The sequence below is a fragment of the Saimiri boliviensis genome, chromosome 4 (assembly GCF_048565385.1).
Source record: "Saimiri boliviensis isolate mSaiBol1 chromosome 4, mSaiBol1.pri, whole genome shotgun sequence".
Classification (NCBI taxonomy): Eukaryota; Metazoa; Chordata; class Mammalia; order Primates; family Cebidae; genus Saimiri; species Saimiri boliviensis.
In genome coordinates this window covers 58,461,141-58,487,282 of record NC_133452.1, presented here as the reverse complement: position 1 = coordinate 58,487,282, position 26,142 = coordinate 58,461,141, and the positions used below count along the sequence as shown (strand labels likewise).

Genomic DNA, 26,142 nt, shown 5'->3' with positions numbered 1-26,142 from the left:
GCCGTGCTTTGGGGACACAGCATGGGGAGCCACAGGCCACAAGTAGGGTATATTCCCAAAGCTCAAGAGCTGGTTAGGCAGTGTTGCTGTATACAAATGAAGCTTTTAAATATCTAAACCAAAGCTGTCATTCCAGAATTATTGCAAAGACAATGTTGACTAAAGAATGCACTTCGTTTCCTCAGTAAGTGCGGTGGCTCAGGCCTACACTCCTAGCACTTTGGGAGGCCAAGGTGGGCAGATCACCTGAGGTCAGGCTTTCAAGACCAGTCTGGCCAATATGGGGAAACCCTGTCTCTACTAAAAATACGAAAGTTAGTAGGCGTGGTGGCAGTTGCCTGTAGTCCTAGCTACTTGGGAGCCTGAGGCAGGAGAATTGCTTGAACCTGGGAGGCGGAGTTTGCAGTGAGCCAAGATCACACCATTGCACTCCAGCCTGGATGACAGAGTGAAAGTCCATCTCAAAAAAAAAAAAATAAAAATAAAAAGAATGGGTTTCCTCAAACCTCATAGTACTAAAGTATATCGAAGATAAAGTACAGCATGACTGAGGTAATGCCATCATAATAGAATGATGGCATATGGGGTGGACCAGTTGGGGTTAGATGCCCAGGAATTGCTGCGGGTCTCCAGCACTGATCTAGCCTCTTGAAAGCTAGAGACTGGACCATGGTCACACAGTTGTGAAGTGACAGAAACTCATCTGATTCCAAATGCTGGCTGGGCATGGTGGCTCACATCTGTAATCCCAGCACTTTGGGAAGCCAAGGCAGGTGAATTGCTTGAGGCCGGGAGTTCAAGACCAGCCTGGCCAACATGGTGAATCTTTGTCTCTACTAAAAATTACAAAAATTAGCCAGGTGTGATTCTCTGAGGTGGGAGAATCACTTGAACCCTGGAGGCAGAGGTTGCAGTGAGCCAAGATTGTGCCACTGCATTCCAGCCTGGGCAACAGACTGACACTCTGTCTCAAAAAAAAAAAAAAAAAAAAAAAAAAAGGCTGGATGTGGTGACTCATGCCTGTAATCCTAGCACTTTGGGAGACTGAGGCAGGTGGATCACCTGAGGTCAGGAGTTCAACACCAGCCTAGCCAATATGGTGAAACCCTGTCTCTTCTAAAAATAATAATAATAATAATAATAACAAAAAATTAGCTAGGTGTAGTGGTGCATGCCTGTAATCCCAGCTATTCGGGAGGCTAAGGTCGGAAAATCGTTTGAACCCAGGAAGTGGAGGTTACAGTGAGTGGAGATCGTGCCATTGCCCTCCAGACTGGGAGAAAAGGTGAGACTTTTTCTCAAAACAACCCCCATCCCCCCAAAAAGAAAAAACTTAAGTGCTTTTGCCATTATAGCTGGTGTTTTCTATAGCAGACTTGGGGAGACATCAGGGTAGCATAGCTTGATGACATTTTCTCTAAATATTATTAAATCTTTTAAACGTGGTTCTGAATCTCCTACGAGCCTTTTTATAGTAATAGGTTTTGACACAGAGTTTTCCCCTGGGAAAATAAGGCACTGAGCAACCCATAAGAATACTCAAGTTGGCCTGACAGTACATGAAATTACATTTAAAAACAATATTGCAGGTTCTCAATTCATTTTACTGTAAATTTGCTTTTACTAAATCATTCTCTAGAAGCTATGTGGCTCTGGTGAGGAGAGATAATTGGATTCTGGAACACAAAGAGCTGAAGAGCAGATTCTGGGCCCACAACACACCCATGAGGGTGGAGTGTCCTGGGGGCCTGTGGGGTATCTTGGGAGCCTTGGGCTGGTCTCTGCCCTGTCCTACAGACATACCCCAGCACAAAGCAGGAGAAATCTGATGGAACAGTTAACAGCATAAAAACTGATGCTTTTGAACACACTTGAGATAAAAACCAAAAAGTTTGAGGACAGAAGTCATTGCATTAAAAAAAAAAAAAAGCTATAGTGAAGTTATTTTCCATTAGAAATATAAACTATGTTAGGTATTTGGAGCTACATAAAAATTTAAATTAAAAAGTGTATTTATTTAAGATGTAGAACTTAGATGTAACGTCAACTGTAAAAATGAGAAAAAAATAAATTTTTTTCATTTCCATAGTTTTTGGGGAACATACAGTTTTTGGTTATGTGGATAAGTTCTTTAGTGGTGATTTCTGAGGTTTCGGTGCAGTGTATCCAAGGAGTGTATACTGTACCCAGTGGGTAGTCTTTTATCTCTCACCCCACTCCCACCCTTCCCCCAGAGTCCCCCAAGTCCATTCTATCATTCTTATGCCTTTGCATCCTCAACTTAGCTCCCAGAAATTTTTTTTTTTTTTTTTTTTTTTTTTTTTTGGGAAGGAGTTTCGCTCTTGTTAACCAGGCTGGAGTGCAATGGCACGATCTCGGCTCACCGCAGCCTCCGCCTCCTGGGTTCAGGCAATTCTCCTGCCTCAGCCTCCTGAGTAGCTGGGATTACAGGCACGTGCCACCATGCCCAGCTAATTTTTTGTATTTTTAGTAGAGATGGGGTTTCACCATGTTGACCAGGATGGTCTTGATCTCTTGACCTCATGATCCACCTGCCTCAGCCTCCCAAAGTGCTGGGATTACAGGCTTGAGCCACCGCGCCCGGCCCCAGAAAAAAAAAATTTTTAAGGCTGTGTTATTTTAACCTAGTAGAGCTGGCTTTACTGTCAAATGCCAGACTAAAAGAAAAATTACCATTTAATGATAATTGAAGCACTATATTTAAATTTCTTCAGATTTCTCAAAAATATATTACACTACAGTAGTGGGATCAGATAACTATGTAAAAACATAATTGCTTTTTAATGCATTAGCAATAACCAGTTAGACGTTCTTATGGAAAAAAACTAATTCCCAAAAGCAGTGGCAACAGCACTGGTAGCATGAAAATGAAATGCCTGAGATAATCCTAACAAGAATGCATGAGATCTACAGGGAGAAATATTAATAAATATCACTAAGTAAAAGCCAATTTTTCTAGGAATGACTACCAGGAAACAATTATAAAAAAGAAAATACAGATAGTCAATAGATATGATCTTTCTCACTGATAACCAAAGATTTGAAAAAGAAGCTAATGATGAAATTTCAGCATAATCCTAAATTGGTAAAGATTTAAAAATAATTATATTATTCAAGATTTCCTGCTGGGTGCAGTAGCTGATGCCTGTGATCCCAGCAATTTGGGAGGCTGAGGTGGGCAGATCACTTGAGCTCAGGAGTTCAAGACCAGCCTGGGCAACATGGTGAGACCTTGTCTCTACTAAAAACACACACACACACACACACACACACACACAAACACAAGCCAAGCATGGGGGTGTGTACCTGTGGTCCCAGCTACTGGGGAGGCTTGAGCCCAGGGGCAGAGGTTGTGGTGAGTTGAGACCATGCCACTACACTCCAGCCTGAGCAATACAGTGAGAAAAAAAAAAAAATTTCTGGAGTACACTAACATGGGCATTTTGATACAGTACTTGTGGTAGTATAAATTGATAAAGTTCTTTAAAATTTAACAATGTATTAGTTTCTTAAAATATTGCTTTTCAGCCGGGCGCGGTGGCTCAAGCCTGTAATCCCAGCACTTTGGGAGGCTGAGGCGGGTGGATCACGAGGTCGAGAGATCGAGACCATCCTGGTCAACATGGTGAAACCCCGTCTCTACTAAAGATACAAAAAATTAGCTGGGCATGGTGGCACGTGCCTGTAATCCCAGCTACTCAGGAGGCTGAGGCAGGAGAATTGCCTGAGCCCAGGAGGCGGAGGTTGCGGTGAGCCGAGATCGCGCCATTGCACTCCAGCCTGGGAAACAAGAGCGAAACTCCGTCTCAAAAAAAAAAAAAAAAAAAAAAAAAATTGCTTTTCACCAGTAATCTCACATCTATAACTTTATTCTAAGAACTTACTAGAGTTACAAAGATTTGTATAATAAGATGTTTATTGTAGTATTATTTTTTATAGTGGAAAACCAGAAATAACCTATGTGTGCAATGATAGTGATGTGACTAAATTATGATCCATTTCCATTTGCATCTTTATAGCCATTTGCATCCTGCTTTTGACAAATACTTCATAACATGGGGAAATGATACAAAATTGTGCTTTATTGTGTGTACTGTGTTAGTTTTAACTTTTGTTTTTAAGAGACAGGGTTTCACTCTGTCACCCAGGCTGGAGTACAGTGGCGTGATCATCGTTCACTGCAGCCTCAACCTCCTAGGCTCAAGTGATTCTCTTGCCTCAAGCTCCCAAGTAGCTGGGGTTACAGGCAGGTACCACAATGTCCAGCTAATTTTTTAAATGCTGTATTTGTTTGGTAGGGCTGCCAAAATGAAACACCACAGATCTAGTGGCTCAAACAACAGAAGTCGTTTTGTTTTTTTAGAGATAGCGGTTCTCAAAATGTTGCCCAGACTGCAGTGCAGTGTCTATCCACAGATGTGATCATAGCTCACTGCAGCCTCAAACTCCTGGGCTCAAGTGATCATCCTGCCTCAGCCTCCCAAGTAGCTGGGACTACAGGCATGTGGCACCATGCCAGGCTCAAACAACAGAAAGGTATTTTTTCACACTTCTGGAGTCTAGAAGTCCAAGATCAAGGTATCAGCAGCAGTTTGCTTTCTCTGGAGGCCATTCTCCTTGGCTTGCAGATGGCTGTCTTCTCCCTTCCTGTGTTCTCACATGGCCTTTCCTGGTCACTCTCTATGTTCCAATCTCCTCTTCTGATGTGTACTCCAGTCATGTTGGATTAGGGTCCACCTTAATGACTCCATTTTAATTTAATTAGCTCTTTGAATGCACTACCTCCAAGTACAGTCACATTCTGAGGTACTGGGGATTGGGGCTTCAACATATGAATTTTGAGGGGTACACAATTAAATCCATAACACTGTGATTCTCATTTTGTTTAAAAATGCATAGACACAAAGACTAGAAGGAAATACAGTAGGGTTGTGGCTTTTGAGCAATCCTGAAGATTCATAATATATAATAATTGGTAGGTATGTTTGCTGATGTATAGATTTGAGTCACAAAAACCTTTGGACAAGTCCTGTGGCAGAACCCCTATGTAGTAAGTGACTCTAGTTGTCCTCTGGGCATCTAATCTTATCAGGCTTTTTCAGGTTTCCTCATCATCTTGATTGCAGCAATTTTAATTAGGATCAAAATTTAATTAATTTAATAATTTTTTTGGTGATACTGTACTATTTTTAAAGGAAAAATACAAAATGAATATGGTATCTCTCATAAAGATATAATTAATAACAAATATTAAGGTTAAAAGGGGTTATTTGAATGAGTCTATAATTATATATATATATATATATTTTTTTTTTTTTTTTTTTTTGAGACAGAGTCTCACTCTGTCATGCAGGGTGGTGTACAGTGGCACCCTCTTGGCTCATTGCAACTGCTGCCCCCTGGGTTCAAGCAATTCTGTGCCTCAGCCTCCTAAGTAGTTGGGATTACAAGCATGAGCCACCACACCCAGCTAAGTTTTGTATTTTTTGTAGAGATAGGGTTTCAACATGTTGGCCAGGCTGGCCTCAAACACCTGGCTTCAAGTTATCTGCCTGCTTTGGGCTCTCAAAGTGCTGGGATTACAGGCATGGGCCACCATGCCTTGCCTATAATAAAAAAAATTTAAACTTTAATGTTTTTATGCTATTTGCTGTAACAAGTATGTATTACTTTTTTTTTTTTTTTTTTATCTGTAGAGATAGGGTTTCACCATGTTGCCTAGGTTGGTCTAGAACTCCTGGAATCAAGTAATCCTCCCACCTTGGCCTTGGCCTCCCAAAGTGCTAGGATTATAGGTGTGAGCCACTATGCCTGGCCTGTATTCCTTTTTTTTTTTTTTTTTTTGAGACAGAATTTTGCTCTTGTTGCCCAGGCTGGTGTGCAATGGTGCAATCTTGGCTTACTGCAGGCTCTGCCTCCTGGGTTCAAGCAATTCTCCTACCTTAGCCTCCTGAGTATCTGGGATTACAGGTGTGCACCACCATGCCTAACTAATTTTTTTTGGAGTCGGAGTTTTGCTTTTGCTGCCCTGGCTGGAGTGCAATGGCACAATCTTGGTTCACCATGACCTCTGCCTCCTGGGTTCAAGTGATTCTCCTCACTCAGCCGAGATAGCTGGGACTACAGGCATGTGTCACCACACCCAGCTAATTTTGTATTTTTAGTAGAAATGGGGTGTCTCTATGCTGGTCAGGCTGGTCTTGAACTCCTGACCTCAGGTGATCCACCCACCTGGGCTTCCCAAAGTGCTGGAATTACAGGTGTGAGCCACTGTGCCCAGCCTTTTTTTTTTTTTTTTTTTTTAGGCAGTGTTTCACTATTGTTGCCCAGGCTGGAGTGCAATGGTGCAATCTTAGCTCACTGCAACCTCCACCTCTGGGTTCAAGGATTCTCCTGCCTCAGCCTCCCAACTAGCTGGGATTACAAGCATGTACCACCATGCCCGGCTAATTTTTTTGTATTTTTAGTAGAGATGGGGTTTCACCATGTTGGCCAGGCTGCTCGCTAACTCCTGACCTCAAATAATCTGCCCATCCCAGCCTCCCAAAGTGCTGGGATTATAGGCATGAGCCACCTTGCCCAGCCCTGTGTTGCTTTTATAACTAAAAAAGAAACACCTGATTTAAAAATATCGAAAAGTTTTCATCTGAAAATATGGGATCTCCTCAATTTCATACTTTGTGGTTCTTTAAATTATTTTTGAATTCTATTCAAGTTGGTTCAACAAATATTTGTTGTGCACTTACACTACTTGGTGCTGTGGTTCAGAGATTTGTGAAAGACCATCTGACCTGTCTGAAAATTCCTACACTAGCCAAGGAGATTGAAAAACATTCTACTGACCATAAAAAATGCTATAAATAAAATATGGAAGCTTAGAGAAAGGATCAATAAAGGCTTCAGAGAAGTGAATCCCATTTTAGAGTTGAGCCTTGAAGATTGAGTGAGATTTCATCATTCAGAAAAGGGGAGAGAAGGTCATTTCAGAAGCAGGATCTGCAGGGAGGAATAGAGGTGTTTGTACTTGTTGCTGAAATGAGGAGCAGGCTTAAGGCTGGAGAACAGTTTGGGCAGGTATAGGGTAAAAGATGAATTGGTGCAGGCAGAATTTGCTGGCAGCAAGACCAGTTAGTGGGTCATTATGATGGTCTTTGAAAATGATAAGGAATCATTAAGGAACCAGCAGCAAGTACAGAAAATAGGGAACCAGTCAAAAGACCTTCTGGACCTAGAGTTGACCAGAGTGTACTCAAGGGAACCAGGAGAGACGTAGATCAGGAAGGGGTCCCAGGTTTTAGTTTGGATTTGGGAGGATTAGGAGAAATGCCAGAGAGGATCAGATTGAGGAGACTTCCAAAAGAGAGGTAAAAAAGTGGAGATGAGAGAGTTAATTCAGTCTCATTTTTAAAGTGCATTTTTTGGCCCCGTGCAGTGGCTTATACCTGTACTCCCAGCACTGTAGGAGGCCGAGGTGGGCGAAGCACTTGAGATCAGGAGTTCAAGATCAGCTTGGCCAACATGATGAAACCTCATCTCTACTGAAAATACAAAAAATAGCTGGGCATGGTGGCATGTACCTGTAATCCCAGCTACTTAGGAGGCTGAGGCAGGAGAATCACTTGAACTTGGGAGGCAGACGTTGCAGTGAGCCAAGATCATGCCATTGCCAGCCTGGGGGAAGAGCAAGACTCCATCTCAAAGAAAAATAAATAAATAAAGTACTTTTTTTCCCCACCAAATTTGTAATTTATCACTTGTACAAGCCAATGTTGAATAATCTCTTTGGCATATTTTTAACCAAGGCATTCGCAATAAGGTTTCTAGATCATGTGTATATCTCTGTGTGTTTTAAAATTAAATTAAATTAAATTTTTGGAGATGGGGTCTTGCTCTGTCACTCAGGCTGGAGTGCAATGGCACAATCTTGGCTCACTGCAACCTCTGCCTCCCAAGTTCAAGTGATCCTCTTGCCTCAGCCTCCTGAATAGCTGGAATTACTGACACCTGCCACCAGGCCAGGGCAATTTTTGTATTTTCAGTAGAAATGGAGTTTCGCCATGTTGGCCAGGCTGACCGCCAACTCCTGACCTCAGGTGATCCCCATACCTTGGCCTCCCAAAGTGTTGGGATTATAGGCGTGAGTCACCACACCTGGCCTAAAATTATGTATTGTAACAGTTCAGTAGTACTCCAGCTTCCTGCCAAATAATTACCACTATAGTATAGTACTATTTCTATTTTATAATTTGGAGAGTAGAGACATGGAAAAATTATGTTTTAAATTTTGTTCATAGCCACTAAGGCAATACAAAGCTGCTCTTGGGCACTAGATTGAAAACATTAATTAAAATTGTAGTACAGTAGCCTGTACCATGCATGTATTGGATTTACATATAGTATAAATGGAAATCCATAACCACATGTTTCAGCATTTTAGTATTTAGTAATTCAACTTAAAGTAATTCAGCATTTTAGCATTTAGTAATGAGCAGGCCAGGTGCGGTAGTTCATACCTGTAATCCCAGCACTTTGGGAGGCCAAGATGGGTGGATCACCTGAGGTCAGGAGTTCAAGAGCAGCCTGGCCAACATGCTGAAACCCTGTCTCTACTAAAAGTACAAAAATTAGCCTGGTGTGGTGGTGCTTGCCTATAATCCCAGCTACCTGGGAGGCCAAGGCAGGAGAATCACTTGAACCTAGGAGACAGAGGCTGCAGTGAGCTGAGATCATGCCACTGCACTCCAGCCTGGGCAACAGAGTGAGACTCTAGCTGAAAAAATAAAATAAAATATAAATAAATAAGACTGTCCTAAATAGGAAATATTGGTCTTTTAAAATAGCATAAGGGGACTGGGCACAGTGGCTCGCGCCTGTAATCCCAGCACTTTGGGAGGCCGAGGCGGGTGGATCATGAGGTCAAGAGAACGAGACTAGCCTGGTCAACATGGTGAAACCCTGTCTTTATTAAAAATACAAAAATTAGCCGGGCGTGGTGGCGGGCACCTGTAGTTCCAGCTACTCAGGAGGCTGAGGCAGGAGAATCGCTGAACCCAGGAGGCAAAGGTTGCAGTGAGCAGAGATCTCACCATTATACTCCAGCCTGGGCAACAGAGTGAGATTCTGTCTAAAAAAAAAAAAAAAGAAAAAAGAAAAAAACAATAGAATAAGGAATCAAGTAGATTATTTTATTTAATAAATAAGTTTAACATAAACTACAGATGAAAAGGCCTACATCAGGCGTCCCCAAACTACAACCCACGGGCTGCATGCGGCCCCCTGAGGCCATTTACCCGGCCCCCCACTGCACTTCAGGAAGGGGCACCTCTTTCATTGGTGGTCAGTGAGAGGAGCACAGTATGTGGCGGCCCTCCAACGGTCTGAGGGACAGTGAACTGGCCCCCTGTGTAAAAAGTTTGGGGACGCCTGTCCTACATAAAGTACTGATGGCATTTAGACTTAATGAACAATTATACTTTTTTAAATTTTATAAATCTTTTCATCTAATCTTAAAACACTTAATAAATAGGAACTCATTATAAACATACCATCACTATGATATAGTTATAAGTAAACAGGTTCATATTTTCAGATGGAGAAGGTGAAGTCAATCCAATAACACAGTGTGAGTTATTGATTGGTATGGACATAGAAATAGAAGGAAGTTTTCCTGGACACCTAAAACTCTGCTTCATTCAATAGCTCACAATAGCTTATTGGTGGTTAGAAGAATTTTTTTTTTTTTTTAAAGAGACGGAGTCTTAATGTTGCTTGAGGCTAGGAGTTTGAGACCAGCCTGGTTGCTGGTCTCAGCAATGAGATCTCTCAAAGTGAGAGGTTGCTCATTGCAACCTCTGCCTTCTGGGTTCAAGCAATTCTCCTGCCTTAGCCACTTGAGTAGCTGGGATTACAGGCCCATGCCACTATGCCTGGCTAATTTTTATATTTTTCATGGAGATGGGGTTTTGCCATATCAGCCAGGCTGGTCTCAAACTCCTGACCTCAAGTGACCCACCCGCCTCAGCCTCCCAAAGTGCTGGGATTATAGGCTGAGCCACGGCACCCAGCCCTCTTAGGCTCTTCTTGACTGTGACAATTTCTAAGACTTCCTTGTTTTTGATGACATTTACAGAAATGAAAAGTACTTAACAGGTGTTTCATTGACTGTCCTTGATTGGGATTTGTCTAATGTTTTTCTGCTGGTTAGCCAGGGATTATGGGTTTTGGCAGGAAGATTATAGAGGTAAAGTACCATTTTCATCACATCATATCAGGGATACATTATCATCTGGTTGAGGTACTGTATGCCATTTTTTGTACCCTAAAGTTACTCCTTCCCCCTACTCCTGTTTTCATGCTGTATACTCTTTGGAAGAAATTTACTATGCATACCCACACTTATGGAGTGAACCATCGTACTTCACCCCCATGAGGGAGGAGTATTTACATAAAGTATTTACATTTCCTGCAGGAGAGATTTGTATATTCTCTCCTCATTATTTATTTACTTAATCATTTACTTACATCAGTATTGCCTCATGGATAATTCCTACATATGTGTGTGTGCACGTGCGTAAATATATATTCGATGTGCTTTCTTTGCTCAATAATATGTTGTGGACAACTTTCAAAGTCAATAAATAGAGATGATCTTCATAACTTTTTGAGGTTATAAAGTATGTATTTAATCAGCCCTCTATCAAGGTACATTATACTTCCAAATTTTCCTTATTTCCAACATTACTAGGGTAACATCTTCATACATTCATTTTTGTGCACCTGTGCCTATTCCTTAGTTTACTGTTTTACCCTCATTTCCAAGGCATATTACACTTGAGCTATGTTCCGCCTCCCGCAAGCAAGCACGCCTTGCTTTCCTTGGTTTATGCTATTTTCTCTACCTGGAATGCTCTTTTTCCGTCTTCACCTACTGAAGTCGTACGCATGAATCAGTTTTGGAGAGAATTTAAGGGACTACGTCACTGTCTCTTTTGTGCTTGTATTAAAACACATCATCAGAGCCTCCTAGTCTCTCCCAGGACTCTGTTTTTCCTATCAGTTTATGAACTGATAGAGGCAGAAATATGATCAATTGCACTCATCTGTGTAGTCTATCACAGTGGTGGGCACATCAAATAACTAGCATATTTTGACTTTGAAGTGAAGAATCCGAATAACAGAAATTAAGAAGCCTCCTTAAAATTGCATGGCAGGTTACTCTTCCTTTCTTTTACATCAGATGGCACTCCATACTTCACGGAGACAGAGGAGTTGAATACAGGTTTTAGTTTTCGTTTAAAGTGAAAACGACTGTGTTGTAGTTGAAAAGTAATGCTTTCTAGCTATCTGTTAGAAATGTTTGTTGGTTGAAGACTTTGAAATTGCAGAGAAGACTGAAAATAGGCATCTTCGGTGGGCCAAATATTCATAAGGAAATTGTATACGAAAGCAGGAGAATGGCGCTGAAGTAATAAAATAAGGCCTTTGATCCTTCAGACTTCTTTTTTAAGCAGGCAGGTGGCATAACGAATCTTACAGATTATAATTAGTACTGAGAGGTGAATGCCAAGACGTAAAACAAACACAAAATCGAGACAATGTTAGGGTGACTGTGACGCTGTGAGGGTGAGTTGAGGCTTAAGATCCGGTGTGGCTCTCCCGAAGGCCCACCGCGCCCGCACCTAGGAGACGCGCCCCTTCTGCTCGTGCTTTCAGGCGGGGTGACCCACACATCTGTGCCCCTCTCTGAGCGGGAGGAGGCCCCGTCGCAGACGCGCGCGCAGACAGCGTCTGCAGCCGGCACCTGGGGCCGCGCGCCGCGGGGCGCCCCGCCTCCGCTCTCCGAGGCCCAATCATCGGGAGGCTGTGGGAGCACATCCCTCTCCCGGCCACGCCCCCAGCCGGCGAGGCTGCGGGTGCTTTTAAGAACCGGCGGCTGGCATTGGGCTCAGTTGGGGGTGCGGGGCTGTCACCGAGAGGATTCGGTGCCGATCCCTGAGGTGCTCGCGCGCGCCAGCTGTCCTCGCGGCCGCCTGCGCGCTGCCCGCCCGGCCGCCCGCCCGCCCGCCTGGGGCTCCGCCGTCCTCGCCTCGGCCTCGTTAGACTGCCGGGAGCCCCGCAGCTCCGCGGGAACCGGCGGGTAACTCGCGTCCCTAAGCGCTCCTCCAGCACCTGAGGGGGCCGCCTCGGGCCATGGTGCTCTCCCAGGAGGAGCCCGACTCCGCGCGGGGCACCGGCGAGGCGCAGCCGCTCGGCCCCGCGCCCACGGGGGCTGCGCCGCCGCCCGGCCCGGGAACCTCGGACAGCCCGGAGGCGGCGGTCGAGAAGGTGGAGGTGGAGTTGGCGGGACCGGCGGACGCGCAGCCCCGTGAGCCCCCCGAGCCCCCAGAGGGCGGCTGGGGCTGGCTGGTGATGCTGGCGGCCATGTGGTGCAATGGGTCGGTGTTCGGCATCCAGAACGCTTGCGGGGTGCTCTTCGTGTCCATGCTGAAGACCTTCGGCTCCAAAGATGATGATAAGATGGTCTTTAAGACAGGTGAGGCGCGGCGCCCGCCGAGGCCAGCCTGGGGGACCCGCAAGGGGCCCCAGAGCGCATTCCGCGTGTGGGGTGTGAGCTGTGCCCGCCCCCGAGTACCTGCGTCGGTGGGTCCCCGTGCCAGAGGGTGCGAGCGGGGGGTCTGTCGGGTTGCTGACAGAGCTTGCCGTTTCTGGGACTTCGGGGTGCCTGTCTTTATGTGGAATCCAGCTGCAGAGCTGTGTTTGCAAGCAGGTGGCAGAACTTACGTGCCGAGATCGTCCTTTCCACTCCTCAGAGCAGACAGTAACGGCCCACAGGAGCCCTTCCCTTTAATGTATAAAAACAAACAGAACCCCAGAACCTTCAACCCCAGACATCGCAGTGTCGTTTTTGTGGTCTGTTTCGTGACTGTGCCATTTGTGTAGTTGTACATCTGCCTACTGGGCCGCAGAGGGGTGTGAGTATGTTGGCGGGGCGGGCGGTGGAGTTTGGCGAAATGAAAGAGATTTGTACGAAGGCCACAAATCTCTTTGGAGTTCCGAAGGGAGCCCTGGAAGAGTCACGGTTCCGTGCCTTCCTGCCGTCCCCCCTCCCCCCCCCCCACTTTGCCCTCTGTGCTAAATGTAGAAAGCATGGGAGGCAGCCGGATTAGGGACTAGGAAGAGGAAGGTGAGGGGTTGCCTCTTTCCTCTTCCTCTTGTGTTTTTTGACATTTTAAAAAACCATATAGTAAATTAGATATAAAAGGTGCAGATTCAGTATTTTCTCCCTGTAGAGCATTATTATATCTTTTCGCCTGATTAGGCAAAAACAAGTCTAACACCTTCTGCATGACACTTTAACATAAATTATTTCACTTTATCCTGCAAGGTGAGTGCTGTCAATCCCATTCAGGTGAGAAAACTGTAGCTCAGTGAAAGTGTCTTGGTGGGTAGCAGAATGGCAATAAAACGTGTATCAACTGACTTCAAGGGCTAAGTGATTTCCATTACTAAAGCAGACTCCCTTCCTGTCATTTGGGGTAACTTTATATGATTAATAGTCTTTTTTTAAAACCTTGATTTTCTATTATTTTTAGAGTGAATTATTTCTTAGGTCTTTAGTATGCAACACGGAATGTGCAAGACTGTAACAAATTCTAAAACAAAGGTAATGCTGGGTTGTGTTGAGAGTTTTAAAACCTTATAAAAATACTGTTATACTATTTGTATCTTTCTGCAACTTACATTTCTTCCATTCCACATCACATTTGTGACTTATACACATAATACCTCAGTTTGAACTGATAACTCAAATTTCTTCCATTTTAACTTGTATGGTTTGCATTGTTTGACTATATTACACTCTATGCATTCTGCCTTTGACGGACATTTAGATTGCTTCCAAATTCATTCTAAACAATGCTGCAATGAATATTGTACACTGTCTCTTTGTGCATGTGAATATGGTACCATATTTAACCTGGAATTTCTGTTCTTTAAATAGCTATTGAAACTGCTGTGGTATGCAGGTCAATGGGCTAGGTACAAAAAGTGTTAAAAATATAATAAGATGTCCTTACATTTTAAGGAAGGTAATCAATGTGAAGTATAGCAGGGGAGATATGCATGTATAATAAAAAACAAACATAGTTTGGTGTCTTTTCTATGTAAGTATTGAGAGTCTTAGAGGGAAAAGCCTCAAAAGAAGGCAGAATTGACAGAGTTAACATTTAAAGACGAGTTCCAACATTTAGCATAATTCCTGCCTGGGATTACAGAGTTTTAATGCAGTCGAGAAAACAGCAGTCTTTCGTTTATCATCGTTTTTGCAAATTCAGGTAAGTAGATCCTTTGGTGTCTGTCTTTTTTTTTTTTTTTTTTTTTTTTTGAGAGAGAGAGCAATTGCTGGAGAGAGATCATAGCTTTGCCAGGGATCAGAATTTTGCAGTGTCTAAAGCCTCTACTTACTACTTGTCCCCAAAGTTCCAATTGGCTACAATATCCCATTAGTGGGTAGCTGAAAGTGAGGGAAGGACCTCATTTTTCTTTTGTACTCTGAAACTTCGTGTTTTCTGTTTTGATTAATATCTTCTTTTTGCTCAGTTCAGTCTTTGACAACTCTTTCAGTCATGTTTGTGTATGTGTGGGTATGTATTATATACACAGTTTTATAGGTATGCTAGTTAAACGTGTGAAGATCTTTGTGCTTCTCTGCCTGACTGCTGTATATCTGTATATGGTTGTGCCATTGCACAAGGGTGCCCAACTCAGGGGTAAGTGGGGACTGAAAACCAGCCTGGGTTCTGGGTGCCCTTTGTCTGATTCCCACAAAAGGACCCTATGCACTTGGTAATGGCCGTGTGTAACACAGCATCTAGATTGAACAATGGCCATTACTCGGGTGCTGGGTAATATGTTTATGACTGACAGATGTTAAGGGCTGAGGAAGAAAACAGATTTAAACTTAATGGTGGAAAATATGGTTATAAGATAGTCTTTAAGCCATTTATTGTTGAGATCTCTTTCTCTTCCCCTGTCCCCCACCCCTTTCACTTTCCCTCAGTGCACAGATACACACATAGGTGTTTCATAAAGTCCCTCATGTACCACAGGCACTGTTATTTGAGAATATCTGCTTTGAAGTTTAATTGTTCAGGCTTTTTCATTTTGATAGTCGAATGCTGAGTCATCTGTGATCAAGCATATACAAGCTTCAAATACATGCCAAAAAATATCTGTAATTTGTTTAAGGCTTTTATTTTTCAAAGTTTTGGTCTATTTCCTTTTACCTTACTTATGATTGATATTCCTGGTGTTAGAGTACAGTTAGTTCTGGCTCCTTGTTTGCATTCGCTTTTTTATGGCAAGTGATTAGCCTAAGGATATACAAAGAGGTGGTGGTGGAATGGAATCTAGGTCTCCAAATGATGGAGCACATTTCTTGTGTACTTCCCTATGGGTAAACATTTTAGATACATTCCTGTTTAAATCTCACCGTAATTCTCTGGTAGACTTTATTAATATCTTTCTGTTCAGATATGGGAACTCAGGGCTTACAGAGTTTAAGTAAGAAGTGGAGCCAGAATTCAACCCCAGGCTTATCTGACTGCAAAAGCTGGGATTTTAATTTTTATTATTTATTTAAAATATGGACTGCTTCGTGAATTTGCATGTCATCCTTGTGCAAGGGTCATGCTAATCTCTGTGTCATTCCAATTTTAGTAAATTGTCATTCAAAGTGCTGCTGAAGCAAGCACCAGGAGCTGGGTTTTATTCATTCATCATATTGCATTGACTAGATAACATTCTGCAAATATGATGTTCTTTATGTTGTTGATTAATTTAAGTGTTGGTGATTGGTTGAGTGCTCTACCACACATTCTGGGATTAGAAAGAAGTCTGAAAGATTAGAGTCCCTGTTTCTTCCTCTGAAGAGTCATGCTCTTTTAGACTGAGCCACAGCAGGACAATGTTTCTAGGCAGAACTGAGGAGGAGACTCTTAGGCTCAGTTCTCAGGGCTCTGTTAACTCTTCCTACACAATGGGTAATCTACCCACAATTTCTCAGGAAAGGGCCTGAAGAAGTTCATTCACACTAAGGTATAAGCAAGTTTACACATCTTACTGTTAATTCTCTTTCTTATAAATGTTTACCAAGTTATCTAACACACTGTTTTGGGCTCTGTGGTAGGCACTGGAGATAATGACTGAGAGAAAATGCTACTGTTTCCAAGTAGCTTAGTATCTGTTGTGGGATACAAATTAATAACAGATCAGAAGTAATAGAATATTTCCCTGAAGGATTTGCAATGTAACAGGACTCAACGTTATTCTAAAAGGCTGAAATTCTAAGGTCATTTCAACAGATGATGGGGGTGGGGAAGGCATTTGACGCCTCTTTGTCTATGGTTATAAATCTCACTTGGTGAAATTAAGACTTTGGAAAGGGGAAGTAAGCCAACTCCAAGTTGGGCAGTAGAACCAATGAAAAATGCTGATGGCATCACAGCCCCATTATGGTGCCCAGCTGCCGATGACATGGCACTTAGAGGACTGCCTTACACATCCTGCTGTGTCTGAGGGAGCAAGCTGAGCTTGAGTTGTCTCTTTTTTTGAGACGGAGCCTCTCTGTGTTGCCCAGGCTGTAGTGCCCTGGCGTGATCTAAGCTCATTGCAACCTCCGCCTCCTGGGTTCAAGTGATTCTTCTGCCTCAGCCTCCTGAGGAGCTGGGACTACAGGTGCCCACCACCACACCTGGCTAATATTTATATTTTTAGTAGAGACGGGGTTTTACCATGTTGGCCAGGCTGGTCTTGAACTCCTGACCTCGTGATCCACCCGCCTTGGTCTCCCAAAGTGTTGGGATTACAGGCGTGAGCCTCTGCACCCAGCCAAGTTGCCTCTTTTTAGTTGAATTTTTACCTGTTCACATGTGCATGCTTCTCACCTAGGTAGAGAGGAATTAGACACTTTGGGGAAGAATTTTTAAAAATGCAATTAAGTGGAACACTGTTTTTTTCCTTAGAGAGTCAATTTTGGCACTTTGAGAGGCTGAGGCAGGTGGACCACCTGAGGTTCAGGAGTTTGAGACCAGCCTGGCCAACATGGTAAAACCTTGTTTCTACTAAAAATACAAAAAATTAGCTGGGTGTTGTTGGGTGTGCCTGTAATCCCAGCTACTCGGGAGGCTGAAGCAGGAGAATCGCTTGAACCTGGGAGGCAGAGGTTGCAGAGCCAAGCAAGATAGCACCACTGCACTCCAGCATGGGCAAGAGCAAAACTCTATCTAAAAAAAAAAAAAAAAAAAGTGCAACTTTATTTTAACTTTGCTAGATACTGGAAAACCCATGGAACTAATGAAGAGCCTAGGGTTTTTTTGTTTATTTATTTGTTTTGTTTTGAGATTGTGATGTTGCACTCCAGCCTGGGCAATAAGAGAGAAACTTTGTTTCAAAAAAAAAAAAAAAAAAGTGTAAATCAAAACATTAAAAATTCAGTAGTTTAAAAGTAGATTATCAAAAAGGTCCTGAAAGGGAGGCTCTTTGGCTATAATCTTTAATGCAACTCTACACTCCCTATATGGAGACAGATTTCTTTTTAGACGATTACAGTCACAAAATAGGATTTTCAGTAGCATTTAGGGATGGATGAATCTTGCAGTACCTCTCCTTATATCTTGCTAGCTCCTCTGAAACTTCAAGGCAGTTAGTGCTTCCTCCGAATTTGTTCCCCTCACACCAAGTTTTCATGTTTACAGTTATACTGTTATCTACATCATACAGTTGTATGTGACACCTAGATTATAGGAATTTTTGGCTGCAGTTCAGAAGCAACTGCTGTGTTTTGCCTTTATAGTAAAGCGATTTTGTTTGGTAGGAAATGCAGCCTGCATAACTAGCTATTTCTTTATCTTAGAAAAGTTTTTAGTAATAGTGCTTTGTTGAGCTACTTACAATGAACGAATGATCTGCTTCGTGATCCTATACATCTTTCACTATAAGAAAAATACCTGATTGTCATTTATACTGGAAGAGAGGTAGAAAAGCTAACAGAACTCACTTACGGCAATAAACCAATCTAAACTACCTGTTAAAATAAGTGAGAAGATTATAAAAATGGTTCTGGGATTTCGGAATAATAATGAGTACGGGGTGGGCATTTCCTACTTCATTTCCAAAATGTTTCTTAATTCAGTGCAAGACTGAATAGTTATATAGTGAATTCTAATTAAATACAATAATGTGAGATTCCTATGGTGTTTTTCCACTGAATTTTATCAATAAAATAAACTACTGAAAGAACCCAATTAGCCAAAACAAACCATAACACATTTTTTTCAGGTGAGATTTTGAGGTGTCTTTTAGAATAAATTGTTCTTTGCTCTTGATGTGATTTGCTACATCTTTTTTGTTGCAGTTCCTTGGGGCTCAGTCCCTGGCCATGTACTTACTTCACTTTTCCTGCCTTCTTCCATCCACTGTCTTGGGGCTGTTATTTCCAAATATCATCTCTGTGTTCAACACCCTTATTTACTATTTCTGGACAGTTTCATTTGAGTACACAGGTACATCATACTGAACTAACATGAACTCATTTTTCAGCCACTCCCTACAACCTTCCTCTAATACCAAAAATGACAGCCCACTTGTCGACACTCTTCTGAATCCATATTCCTCCTTCTCATTTCTCAGGGCATGATACCTCTCGTTGTTTAAGTCAGAAACCTGGAATTTATCTTAACTTCTTATTTCTCCTCCTTCCTTACCTGTTTTGCTAAATCAGAGTTCTTTTGTGTTTACCTCCTGAATGCCTCATAAATCCGTCTCCCTTTTCTTTCACTGCTGTGTCTAAATTCACTTTACTTTTCTTTTTATTTACTTTTTATTTTATTTTTTTGAGATAGGGTCTCACTGTGTTCCCCAGGCTAGAGTACAGTGGCATGATCATAGTTCACTGTAGCCTCAAACTTCTGGGCTCAAGCAATCCTCCTATCTCAGCTTCTTGAGTATCTGGAACACCAGACACATACCACCACACCCACCTAATTTAAATTTGTGTGTGTGTGTGTGTGTGTGTGGAGATGGCATCTTGCTTTTTGGCTCAGGCTTGTCTTGAACTGCTGGCCTCAAGTGAGTCTTCTGCCTCAGCCTCCGTAAGTGTTGGGACTACAGGCATGAGCTACCATGCCTGGCCACCTTCATTACTATTGGCCACAATTATTGTCATGATCCCTTAACAGGATGGCTTGTCCTCAGTTGTATATCTGAGTAATTTTTCTAGAAGATTGAACCATATGCTTTTTCTCTTTAAATGCCCAGTGACACTCATTACTTCTAGGAAAACATCAAACTCCCTACTCCGAAGGCCTGCAAGCTCTAGCCCTTGTCTGGCCCTCTAGCCTTGTCCCTGCCTCTCCCCTTATTGGTGTTTGTGTTCTAGTCAACCTGTAAGTGTTACACTGGCCCAAATTTGTCTTGCTGCTTTTTGCCTCTGTGCCTCTGTGTGTGCCACTCCTCTCTTCATGTGATGGTTGGTCCTTGTGAGATTCTGATGAAATGGTTGGCCATTTTATTCTTATGTCACAACCTTGAGACACAAATGCTGATTTTATCCAATTGTTATGTGTTTGATGCACTTGGAATATTGAGGGTAGCTACATTTTGGAGTTTTGAGAATCAATTCAAATAAGTTACAAATTATGCTTAAAATGGTAGACAGAGAACTTAATTTCAACCTATTCTAATAAAACATTCTGTGAAAGGTATTTTAAAGATGATCCATATTTGTTAAAGTGGTGATTTTTATATTCCCTGATATGGTTTGGCTGTGTTCCCACCCAAATCTCATCTTGAATTATAGCTCCCATAATCCCCACTTGTCATGAGAGAGACCCGGTGGGAGATAATTGAATCATGAGAGCAGGTTTTCTTGTGCTATTCTTATGACAGTGAACTAAGTCTCAGGAGATCTGATGGTTTATAAAGAGCAGTCCGCTGCACATGCTCTCTTGCCTGCCACCATGTAAGACATGCCTTTGCTCCTCCTTCACCTTCTGCCATGATTGTGAGGCCTCCCTAACCTTGTTGAACAGTGAATCCATTAAACCTCTTTTTCTTTATAGATTACCCAGCCTTGGATATTTCTTCATAGCAGTATGAAAATGGAATAATACATTCCATTATCATAAAGAAAAGGCTTTTGGGTACATTATTTTTTAGACTGGCCTTGTGGTATGTCATTACCTCCATTTATAGATAAGGAAGTTGCAACTTGCACATTTAGGATTGGGCTACATGATATCAGTATTTACTTTAATTAAGTTGAACTTAAGAGCAGCTTTTTGGCTAGAAAAAAATTGTACTTATGTCAAAGTTGTCCTGAAAGTAGAATCCTACCCTTGTCCCCAACCTGAAACTGTTCACTGCATATTTACTTGCATGTTCTCTAGAATATTCTCTCAATAGTGTCTCCTACTCAAGTCATCAGAAATCCTGTGATGTCGTTTTTGGAAAAGAATTCCAGAGTTATTACCACTTAGCTAGAAACCTGGTCTTATATTCAAATTAAACAAGCAAACCTTAACAAAAACAAGCTAAACCCTAAACATAACTTGAACAGTCAGCTCACCACAGTTCTGAGCACCTGCTTAGCCTGGTGCCACCCACGCAGAGACTGTGGATGTTTTTATTGGCAGAGATTCAGAACAGGAAACTCCAGAACACCTGGGAACTGTGCAGACCCGCCACGTAAGAGAGATAGCCTGTCAGTGGCTGGAGGAATGGAAGAAAGCAGTGCTTTCAAATGTACATGCCAAATGTGTATGATCATACCTCTTTGCTAAAGTGCCTTCTTTAACAGCAAAAGTAATTCTTCACCTTGTGTATAGGAACTAAAAAAAGTCAATGAAGAAATGGCTTGCCTTATTCCCAAGTAAGAAGTCTTTTTTCGGCTGGGCGCGGTGGCTCACGCCTGTAAGCCCAGCACTTTGGGAGGCCGAGGCGGGTGGATCACGAGGTCGAGAGATTGAGACCATCCTGGTCAACACGGTGAAATCCCGTCTCTACTAAAAATACAAAAAATTAGCTGAGCGTGGTGGCGCGTGCCTGTAATCCCAGCTACTCAGGAGGCTGAGGCAGGAGAATTGCCTGAACCCGGGAGGCGGAGGTTGCGGTGAGCAGAGATCGCACCATTGCACTCCAGCCTGGGTAACAAGAGCGAAACTCTGTCTCAAAAAAAAAAAAAAAAAGAAGTCTTTTTTCACTTCACTAAGTTTTAATTATGGGAATAAGTATGAAATACAGATTAGAAATACTGTATATGGATCAAAGCAGTGTTTCTTTTTGCTTGCTTTCCCCCTCTAGTCCCCTCTCCTCTTTTTCTCTCCCCTCCCCTCCTCTCTTTTCACAGGGTCTTGCTCTGTTGCTCAGACTGGAGTACAGTCAGTGATGTGATCATGGCTCAACCTCATGGGCTCAAGGGATCCTTCTGCCCCAGCTTCCTGAATAGCTGGGACTATAGGCACATACCACCACACCTAGCTAATTAAAAAATTTGTTTTGTAGAGGTGGGGGTCTCCCTACGTTGCCCAAGCTGGTTTTGAATGCCTGAGCTCTAGTGATCCTCCAACCTCAGGCTCCCAAAGTGTTGGGATAACAGGCTTGAGCATTGTGCCCAGCCCCAAAACAGTGTTTGTAACTTCCTTTATTCCCTCTTGATAAATGTAAAAAGTCTTCATGGTCCTTCAGAATTTTGATGCACACAACCAAGTGTAGTTTGCCTTTCCTTGTGAGTGAGTATCCTGAATATTCAGAAGATAACATTATACTCTATATTATCCATCGGATAAAATTTTGTCAAGCTTTATTTTTATTTTTTTTTAATTTTAATTTTAATTTTTTATTGAGAAGGAGTCTTGCTCTGTTGCCTGGGCTGGAGTGCAGTGGCGTGATCTCAGCTCACTTCGACCTCTGCCTCCTGTGTTCAAGCAATTTTTGTGCCTCAGCCTCCAGAATAGCTGGGACTATAGGTGCACACCACCATGCCCAGCTGAGTTTTTTGTATTTTTAGTAAAGGTGGAGGTTCACTATATTGGCCAGGCTGGTCTTGAACTGCTAACCTCAGGTGATCCACCATCCTCGGCCTCCCAAAGTGCTGGGATTATAGACATGAGCCATTGTGCCTGGCCAAGCTTTACTTTTAGTTATGTTATGGAAATAATTAGAATTATTTTCTTGTTCTTTAAATATAGAATTATAATATTGAATATGTGCTTTAAAAAAATTAATAAATGTACCCCTCTAGAACTTCTGATCTCTACCTCTTAATGAGTTATGGTAGCTGTGCTTCCTTCCTCTTCCAGTGGCCCCACTTGAGAATCACTCACTAAGGAGATTTAAATTCAATTAAAGATATGCCTTAATAGTTAAGTCTAAATGAAGGGTCAGCGATCAAATTAATGGATAAAAGTCCATTGCACCTAGGGAAAGTGCATTGGTGTGCAGTTCAGCTAGTACCTATTTTTTGCTAGAGTAAATTGCAGCTGGGTGGGGTGGCTCACAACTGCAGTCCCAGCACTTTGAGAACCTTAGGTGGGATGACTGCTTGAGCCCAGGAGTTGAAGAACAGCCTGGCAACATGATGAGACCACATCTCTACTTTTAATTAAAATAAGCAGCTTAACATTTTTAAAAAGAGTAAATTGTATCAGCAGTGTTCTGCCTGTGTTCAGAAAGCCAAAATTTATATTTGTGTTGCGTTTAGAGTGGATCCAAGACCAATTTTGAGATATGTTTTAATATTATAAAAATAGAAAATACTTATTCATTGGAGATGTTTATTGACTTTTCTGGGTAGATAAGTGTTAGTGTAAAGTCAAGTAGGTTAGTCTGGAAACTGTTTTTATTAATAAAAACCTTTTCATCCTGCTTAATTGTTCTTTTTATTAGTTTTGACTTTATGTTGCAATTTCAAATGGCAGCATCTCAAAGGATTCCCATTTGTCAATTGTTGTTTAAAGTTAATTGATGTTTTAGTGTGAATGGAGCAGGAAGTTTTCACTGTTGTCCTGTAGTAACTGTAGCACTCAAACTTTGACAGGAGGATCCCTAACCATGTAGTTATTGACTGTGAGTACACTTCTCCTAAGAGTAAGTTGTTTTTTAGGAATAAATGATAAGTGTATATAGTTTTACTTGTAGGTGTCATGTTTTGTCTCCTTCTGCTTAGAGAAAAATGTTACTGTAGAATAGGCTGGAACTGAAAAAAGGACCTAATTTTTTTATTTTTTTGAGATAGAGTCTTTCTTGCTCTGTCACCCAGGCTGGAGGGCAGTGTCACAATCTCAGCTCACTGCAACCTCCGCCTCCCTGGTTCAAGCTATTCTCCTGCCTCAGCCTCCTGAGTAGCTGAGACTACAGGTGTGTGCCCCTACATCGGGTTAATTTTTGTATTATTAGTAGAGACGGGGTTTCACCATATTGGCCGAGCTGGTCTTGAACTCTTGACCTTGTGATCTGCTTGCCTTGGCCTCCCAAAGTGCTGGGATTACAGGCATGAGCAACTACGCCCAGCCTAACCTGATTTTTAGTAAGATCAGATCCTTTGGCCATATTTTGATGTTGGTTTAAAACAAAGATTCAGATACACAATTGTTAAGAGCTCTATCATGCAGTAATAACACCTGAGCCTCAGCCAGTGACTGCATTTTAAGTTCTTGTTGATTTTTTGGGGGAGGCAAGGGTTGCTGGTGAGGCATAAAGAAGGGTCAGAGGAGATAATAGACTTATACTTGTATTTTTTATGCATAATTATATAGGAAACATTAAACCCAGAGTTGATAAATAATTTGTATTTATTTATTTTTGAGACAGGGTTCCGCTCTGCTGCCCAGGCTGAATCGTAGGGATGTGAACACAGTTCACTGCAGCCTTGACCTCCTGGGCTCAAGCGATTCTCTTGTCTCAGCCTCCTGAGAGCTGGGACCACAGGTGTGTGCCACCATACCTGGCTAATTTTTAAAGTTTTCTTTGTCAAGATAGGGTCTCACCATGTTGCTCAGGCTGGTCTTGAACTCCTGAGCTTAAGCAATCCTTCTGCCTTGGCCTTCCAGAGTGCTGGGATTTTAGGCGTGAGCCACCATGTTTGGCTGATAAGTAATTTCTAATCTAAAAATCCTATTTTATATGAAGAGGGAGGGCAAATAGGGTATTTTTTCCCACATTTTGTTGCTGGCCAGAATCTTGGCAGGTTTTTACCTGCATTAAAAATGGTTAAGGCTGGGCAGGGTGGCTCATGTCTGTAATCCCATTACTTTGAGAGGCCGAGGTGGGTGAATCTCTTGAGGCTAGAAGTTCTAGAGCAGCCTGGGCAACATGGTGAAAATCCCATCTCTATTAAAAATACAAAAATTAGCTGGCCGTGGTGGCACACACCTACAGTTCCAGCTTCTCAAGAGGCTGAGGTGGGAGGATCACCTGAGCCCAGGAGGTCAAGGCTGCAGTGAACCAAGATTGTTCCACTGCCCGCCAGCCTGGGCAACACAGCAAGACCCTGTCTCAAAAAGAAAAAGAGGGTTTTTTGTTTTGTTTTGTTTTGTTTTTTCCCTCAGCATAGACAAGCAGGGGAAATAAAAGATAATATTTCAAATGTTCATTTAAACTAACACATTTAAAGTAATGCTTTTAAATGATTTAAACTTTAGTCTATTTATGGATCACCTGGAAGATTCTTTATAAGACATGAGAGTTTATCACTTCTTTCAATATATTTGTGTCTGTAAATGATGTTCAATAGATCTGAAGACTGAACTGTCTGCAGAAATGTGAAATTATCTGCAGATGTTTGTTTCAATCTAAATAAAAATGAATTGTAATATATGTTGTTTTATTGGTTTTGAATCTGTAATTTTTGAAGATTTGAATTTGGTTTATCGACAGTTCCCTTTTTTTTTTTTGATGGAGTCTTGCTCTGTCGCCAGGCTGGAGTGCTGTGGTGTGATCTGGGCTCACTGCAACCTCTGCCTTCTGGGTTCAAGTGATTCTCCTGCTCCAGCCTCTTGAGCAGCTGGGACTACAGGCGTACGTCACCATGCCCAGCTAATTTTTGTATTTTTGTACCGATGGGGTTTCATCATGTTAGCCAGGATGGTCTCCATGTCTTGACCTTGTGATCTGTCCACCTCAGCCTCCCAAAGTGCTGGCATTACCGCCGTGAGCCACCACACCCAGCCTACAGTTGTCTTTTTTTACTCACCCCTGCAGATGAAGCATTATAAGGAGGTTAGCCTTCCTTAAACAATACACTCTCCTTAAGCAGTTTTATCAACAAAGCCAGGGAACAACAAACTTTAACACTTTTACTTTAATTTACAACTCACACATGTGTGTATACACACACACACACACACACACATATTATATATGTATAGATGTCATTAGTGTAGGTAGTCTATCAGTATAGTAATCGTTTATCTGAAGCTCTTGGGGCATTCTCTCTCTCTTTTTCTCTCTCTCTCTCTCTCTCTGTCTCTCTCTGTGTGTGTGTGTGTGTGTGTGTGTGTGTGTGTGTGATTTTTTTTCTTTTTTTGACAGTGTCCCATTCTGTCACCCAAGCTGCAGTACAGTGGTGGGATCACAGCTCACTGCAGTCTTGACCTCCTGGGCTCAAGTGACCCTCCCACCTCAGCCTCCCAAGTAGCTAGGACTGCAGGGGCATGCCACAACACTTAGCTAATTTTTTAAATTTTTTATAGAGATGAGGTTTTGCCTTGTTGCTCAGTTTGGGTCCTGGGGTCAAGCTATCTGCCCACCTTGGCTTCCTAAAGTGGTGGCATTACAAGGTCCTGAGCCACTGTGCCCAGCCCAGATTTTTTTGAATTGAAAAAAAGTAACCTGTTCCCTACTGAAATACATAGAGTTTGAAGAAAAAAAAAAAAGTAACCTGGTACAGACACCTGTATTTTCTGACATCCCTAGAAGAGTCCCAGATACCCTATAATCAAATACATTAACATTTCTGTAGCAAAATATATGGTGAGTTAAATAGAGACCATGAGTAGCCTCATGTTGGTTCAGATCAAGTTTTGCTTCTAATTAAGTGTTGCTACTCTCTTATAAACACTCAGGTTT

The 26,142-nt window shown here is 42.3% G+C and overlaps 1 protein-coding gene and 1 non-coding gene across 2 annotated transcripts in view; one reads left to right on the top strand and one right to left on the bottom strand.

Annotated features, from left to right (window-relative positions):
* The first annotated feature begins 11,970 nt into the window (after nt 1-11,970).
* The window catches only part of SLC16A10 (solute carrier family 16 member 10), a 145,020-nt gene continuing 130,848 nt past the window's right edge, over nt 11,971-26,142 (top strand). Inside the window, exon 1 of the mRNA XM_039467503.2 lies at nt 11,971-12,553. Coding sequence (XP_039323437.1) covers nt 12,211-12,553 — 343 coding nt within the window. The 5' untranslated portion in view covers nt 11,971-12,210. The remainder of the gene's footprint in view (nt 12,554-26,142) is intronic.
* Nucleotides 15,659-15,760, bottom strand: LOC120363428 (U6 spliceosomal RNA). Its single transcript, XR_005578980.1, has one exon. It is a non-coding gene; the product is annotated as a U6 spliceosomal RNA (small nuclear RNA).